At 40.2% G+C, this 6677-nt stretch overlaps 1 protein-coding gene across 1 annotated transcript in view; it reads right to left on the reverse strand.

Annotated features, from left to right (window-relative positions):
* Nucleotides 1-6008, reverse strand: part of glra4a (glycine receptor, alpha 4a) — a 43990-nt gene extending 37982 nt beyond the window's left edge. The window contains exon 1 of the mRNA XM_069170859.1: nt 5719-6008. Coding sequence (XP_069026960.1) covers nt 5719-5786 — 68 coding nt within the window. The 5' untranslated portion in view covers nt 5787-6008. The remainder of the gene's footprint in view (nt 1-5718) is intronic.
* Between the last annotated feature and the right edge of the window lie 669 nt (nt 6009-6677).

Genomic DNA, 6677 nt, shown 5'->3' on the forward strand with positions numbered 1-6677 from the left:
GGTTGGGAAACGTTTAAAATGAAGGCACACAATCTTTGCAGTCCTCCTCACTCCACTGTTTACTAGCCTCCAGATATTACTTTTCTGTTGCAGATACTTCTGTACCAGCTGGGAATACCATCAGAATTTAATTAAAAGCTATCACAGAAAGATTGTGTCCTCGCCCCAACAACTGAGCGTTTGAAGTTTGGATCGGCTAAATTGTGTTTACTTCTTTGCAGAGTGTTGCCAGTGTTAAATAGTTTGTTTTTTTCCCCCTGTTGTTTAACAAAGGGCTTCAAAAGAAAACATTGCTTTCTGATACAAGTAATGTAAATGGGACATTTAAAGTACATACTTTTTTTTGGGGGGGGGGAGGCCTTACATTTACAATTAATGTAGTTGTAGAAGCCTGGAGTCACAGGCGACTCTCAGGACAAGCTGATGAACTGGCGAGCTGCTACAATACTAATCAGCTAGAGGAACATGTCAGTGTCAGTCAGACTGAACTTCTTTAAATTTTCTCTACTGTTCCAGAATACTGGCATTTTATTCTCAGAACTGTATAAATGTCATGCAATAAAGGGAGAAAAGCTCTGAGCAAGAAAGCTTACTGTCAGTTACTGTAAACGTCAAGCTTGCTAAATGTCAATTGGCTCTGGTGCTAAGTGGACGATAAGCATACAGTTTAGTCAGGAGACATAAATTTGTACCACTAACTCTTGTCTCATATTTGTCTGCAAGCTATTTTGGAGAACTTTATACTTTTGATAGAGGAAGGTAAAAAAAAAAAAAAGTGGATGCTCCATTTGAACATTTGACCTCCATTCTGGCTCTCTGTTCCCTCAAAAGACACTTGTGACAGTTTCCTATTGGCAAAAATTGGTCCAGCTGAACTGGACACTGCACACGTTTATTTCATTACCGCCTGCAAACTCGATAGCGATTCCATTGGAATGAATTGATTTAATTTTGCTATTTTAAATCCTTTAATGTCCAGCTTTTAGAAAAGCAACTCTGTACTTAATAAATTGGAAAATTATTTTAGTACAATGTAATCCTTTGCTAGTCACTTTTATCTGCTCATCACTGGAAGAACGATGTTTGGCTGCATGTATCAGAAGAAAACCTCCAAGCATTTGTTCACCAGTAAGATGAGTAGTTGTGTTCAGGAGAAAAGTTCTTAGAGACATAATTTGGTATAAAATACCTGAACCATTTCCCGCTGATTCCCAAAACCTCTTCCTCTGGCCCTGTTTCACACCCTCTGACATGAAATATTTGAAAAAACAATAGCAGCCAACTGGAAGGAAAATTGTGATAATTGAATGCTATGGTAATAGCTTGCGGTATTAGGTATAGGCAGATAATTTGGAGCATGAATGCACCCTTAGTGAAGCTCATCACATTAATTTCTTAATCAAATAGGGGATTTTATATCCAGAAATGTCAGACGTTTGTACAGTTGCGTGCTGAAAGAAGACATTCAGTTTACAGTACACAAAAAGCCTGAAAGATCAAATAATGACGCTGTCAGACTAGAGCACAGATTTCTGGATATTAGTGCAAACTGGAGAGTCTCGAAAAGTTTTTTTGTTCGATTATCGAGTTTGACATTCATTGTTGCTTGTTTATTTGAATATTTTAGCAGTAGAAGTAGCTCAGTTTTATATACTGTACATCATTTTAAATGGGTCAATTACTCATGGGGATACAGGAAACTTGCCAGGGAATGACAAAATGGTCCCAGAAATGCAAATCTGAAGCAGTGTATTCACACTTTTTGGACTGCTGACAGTACATTCAAACTATTCCACATATCTGAAACCAAATATGAGAAACAAAATGTGTCAGCAGTGCAGTAAAGACTCAAAAAAAAAAAAAAAACGACTTCCCTTGCTACTCCCAACTCGGTTAGAGCATTTTAGCTAATCTTTGTTTCAGTCAGTCATATAATTTGTTTATTTTAGTAATTCTGCTACTGATTTTCTAAACATGGAGATGAAGTTCCTAATCAAGTTAAGATATCTACTTGCACTGCAGCTGAAAGACGTTGTGCCACCCCCAGAACTACCTCTCATATACTCGCACACAATATAATCAGTCTTGTGAGTGACCAGCTCTATCTGATGATAAGACTTATTCTCTGATATTTTCAGCTCTGAGTCATGATCTCTAACTGACTGGAGGCAAGGACAGCGGGGATCCTTGGTGCGATTCTCTGCCCTTCACTTCAGTGCAATCCACTACGCTTCACTCTCAATTTGGCAATGAACACAGACACATCAGATGACATGGGGACGTGGATGCATTCACACAATTTGCACGTCTGCCTTCGTGATGTTCACATGCTGGTGAAGCCTTGCATGTGTGTGTGTGTGTGTAATAGTTTTTTTTTTTTATCACATTAACAACATACAACTTCAACTTGTTGAATGTGAGCAGATGCAAGTTGTACAACTTGAGCTCTTAATTACTGACATTACACACCAGATGGAGGAGCTTGCAAAGAGTTTACGATGTGATAAGTCATTTATCTTGGTTCTGACCGAAATGTGTCAGAGGGGTTAAATAAAAAATAAAAAACACCATGAGAGCGCAAAAGAGCTGTCATTGAATGTCTCATCAGAATTGCATCTTATCATTGTGCACTTAAAGTTCTTGTATGGGCATTTTCAGAGTCAGTATTTCAACTTGTCATGAAAGGACAGGTGTTAGTAATAAAATGAACTATGGCTCAGTTCTATTCAAATGTCCCAGTAAATTGTGAGGCAGCACAAACAGTAACAGGACACTGAAACTGAAGCAGGTAAATGGAATGCAGCCATCATTCATTTCATTTTTTACACCTGTGCTTTTCCTGCAGCACAAAAGTTTAGCAGCTATGGATGGCTTGAGTTTGTTTGAAGCTAAAACAGATGACTTCTGGTAGTGGCATGAAGCAGGCTTGCAGTGCCGTGGACAGAAAGCATGACTTGTAGCACAGCGCGTGGATTAGCTTTATCTTTCGATCGTGTTTGATTTGCAAGAGCTGTTGTGCCTCTCGACATCCAAACATGCTCACAGGTGCAATACATTTTATGTCTGCTGAAGTCCAGCACAATGCAAAATTCATGACTGAGAAAGCAGTAAGCCTGTTGTTGTTGCCCCCTACTGATCTGAAGAGCAAATGCTAAATTCACCAAAAAATGCATACACCCATATTGGCCCCAACAGTGTGATCTGTGTATTATTGAATTAAATGCATAGAAATTGATCTAGTGCTGAAACAATTAGTTGATTGATGCTTTAAGTAATTTTTTTTAAACTAAAATTCCCCAAATTAACTAGTTTCATTTGCATTGGGATGGTAATCTTTCACAGTATTCTGATATATTGTACACAGATTATTGCAAAATGAGCAGATTAAGTAAAATATAATTTGGTTCAGCCTCGTTTTAATTTCCCAAGCATTTGAATCTATATACTTGTAAAACATTTGCAGTGTTATATCTGCACTCGTATTCAAAACTGTCTTCAAACTAATGAATCGCAAGCAGAGAAAAGCGATATGCAGCATAAAAAAACGGAAGCACGCAACCCAAACATTTGTAGCATGTAAAGATGGAACCAATCTGATCAATCATTTTTCACTACTACTACACTACAAAAAATGGTGAACAAAATATAAAATATCTGCAAGTTCAATCAACATCTGTGCACACTGCAGTGTCTGAAGTCAATGCATAAATTAACATAAATCAGCAAATTTGCAATTTGTATTTATTTTTGTTTTTTTTTCCCCCTTGAAGGGTCTTTAGAAGAAATCAGCTAAGATACCCGACAAACAAATGGACTGGGTGGCAGAAAAGATTCAGGACAGATTGAGGTTTTCTTTTGAGCTGGGATTCAAATTGAACAGTCCTGAAGTGCAAGATGCAACACTCTCTTTCTCCACACAAACGCACACACCTACATATAACCGCTTAGCCATCACCGTCTCAGACTATGATATGAACTTTTTTTTATTTATTACACCCTTCATTTCTGTTTCTCATTTCCTCGTGTCGACAACCATCTAGTCCGAAACCTATCATACCCATCCAGCTTGAGCTCTGCTTTACATGACAATCTCTTTTTCACATCTCCAACAAGGCTTCCCGTCTCTCACACCCACCAACCCCTCTCCTTCTTCATCTCATCTCCTCTTTGCTATCTGCCCCATTTCTCTTCATCTACCAGCCCCATTCTCCACTTTACTAATCTCCCCGTCGCCTCCAGCTAAATGAATCACCCTCTCAATTTCTTGTTCGCATTTCTCTCCATCCCAGGATGCTCAATTCCCATTTTCACATTCCATCATTCCCCCCCCCCCAACATGTCCACACCTCCATCAGATTCTGCCTGTCTTTTACACCTGCCTTCCTTCCTTAATCCCTTCCTTTTCCCCTCCTGCCTGCCTCCCACTCCCTGCCTACATGGCGAGCAGAAAGGCTGGTAGGGGACCATATAATTTGTCAGAGGAGGTGCTGTCAGTTGACTGCTCTCCAGGCTAAGAGCTTGCTCTTCTCGCCCCTGGGTTCACCGAGTCGCAGCTCTGTTCCGCTCCAGGATTATGCAGATCTTAATTCCCTTCCGCTCACACCTGAGGGTGGCAGGGCATGAAATAAGGAAAGTGTTCACTGCAAATAAAAGTTTTTGCCACCAAGTCAGGGAGAGCGGGGGAGAGGGAAAGAGAGAAAGAACAAAGGTATGGGAGGAGGAGTACAGAAAAGAGAGAGAGGGGAGCTGGTTGCTGGTCAGTGGTTTCAGTCAGGGAATGTTGGAAGAAAGTGTAATATGTTGTTGGACAAACTGAAAACAAGAATAAAAGAGACAGAACAAGAGAGGTTTTCTCTGTTTTAGAGACATTGAACACACATTGACAGGTCATTTCCCCTTTTTTTCTATCAGTAGTGACTCAAGTCTGCACGTACTGTTTATGATGAGGTCTCCTCCTTGTCTTTCATTAAAACATGAATCCAGATGTTCAGTATGCACCACCTCCTGGAGGTTTCAGTTCTGTGCTCTGTGGTCACATGTTGCTGTTAAATTCCTAATCGCTCCATAAATAGAATATCATCCACTGGAGTCTTCATATTGCAATTCTACAACTCACAAAGCCACCAATCCAACCTGCAACCGGGAATTCCACAGGTAGTTTGCGACCAGGACACGGTTTTTTTTCTTTTTTCTGTGCACTAAGAACAGGATCCATTGTTTGCATGTTTGTACTCCATTATTATTTACCGCCAGTTTACAAAATGCAACCCAGAAGCCAAATCGTGATTTTTTTTTTTCAGAATTAGCGTCTAAACATCTGTTTACTTTGTGCGCAAAAAGCACGGCTGTTTTTTTTTTTTTTTTTTTTTCGGAATTGTGCCGACGTTTCCTCGCATGTAACACTCAGGAAAAAGGCGGTTATTTGTCCCATTATCTTATAAAATAGCGGCAAGATGTGGTCGAATAATTAGTTGAAGAAAGTCCTGTATTTTTTTTCTTCCCTTCGCACCAACATTAAAACGCACAATGGGTGTTCTTCTAAAGAACAACATCAACTGATCAAGTTAAAAAGTCGATAAAAAAAAAAGAAGACAGATGTGACGTGGACAGTCGGCAGTGTCGACTCAGATGGTGAAAAAAAAAAGTTTATGCCAAGCAGTTGATGAGAGAGTCGCACCAACACACAGAGAGAGAGTAATAAATGTTAGTGCGCCTCACCTGATAAAGCCTCCATGGAAAAAGCAGAAAGACAAGACATACAGAATCCGAATGACCTGTGGGAGCATCCTCTGGCTCAAAATCTCTCCCTTCTCCCGTTGAATAACTTGCAGAAAATAAATTAAGGAATCAGCAAATCCACTGAGCAGCTTGTGAGACTGGGCTACAGGAGGAAGGCATCGCCTCTCTCAGTGATCCAAGCTTGTCTTTGGGGAAACTTCTCCCCCTCCCACCAAGTCCAGAGAGCTGCACACATCCACACAGCAGGCTTCTCTGCTTCAGGCGGCTGGACGGCACTGGTCAGTCTGACAGTGTGTTGGTGCTTGTGTTCAATGGGGGGGGGGGGGGGGGGGGGGAGGGGTGTCGGTTTTCGCGCGCGCGTGTGTGAGTCTGTTTTTTTGGGGGTTTTTTTAAATTATTTTTTTGACTGTGGTTTCGCCCCTTGTTTCCCTCGCTCCGAAAACATTAAAAAAAAAAAAAAAAAAAAAAAGGGTGAAGATTTAAAGGAACAGTAGATTTTGTTTTGATGGCTGTCTCGTGTGTAATTAGCCTTAATTAGGACGTAGGGAGTGATGGCTGTGATAAAGGGATAAATTGCAGGGTTTAATATACGCCAGTTTATGATCGGTCTGGAGTGAAACACTCATACAAATTTCACTTGGAGGATGAGGTCTTTAGAAAGATAAAGTGCTTTTGTTTGTGTAGGAGTACAGCCTGTATAGAGAGCGTGTAATGGACTGAAAATGATGCTTGTTAATTAGTTAATAGTTAATTCAACATGTTTTGTAAAATATGTACCAACGCCAATATTAGGGAGTCAAAAAAAAGTTCTGATTTTCATGTTCTGTGCGATAGACATACTTGTTTTGCAGCGATCACTCAAATTTGTTTGTCAAACATTTAAGTGCCTTAAACTGCAATACCAGGGCCGGCTAGGGGTTGGCTCCAAAAAGACTCTG

The sequence above is a fragment of the Embiotoca jacksoni genome, unplaced genomic scaffold, assembly GCF_022577435.1.
Source record: "Embiotoca jacksoni isolate LCO1_2020_lvr unplaced genomic scaffold, fEmbJac1.0.p SCAF_5, whole genome shotgun sequence".
Lineage (NCBI taxonomy): Eukaryota > Metazoa > Chordata > Actinopteri > Embiotocidae > Embiotoca > Embiotoca jacksoni.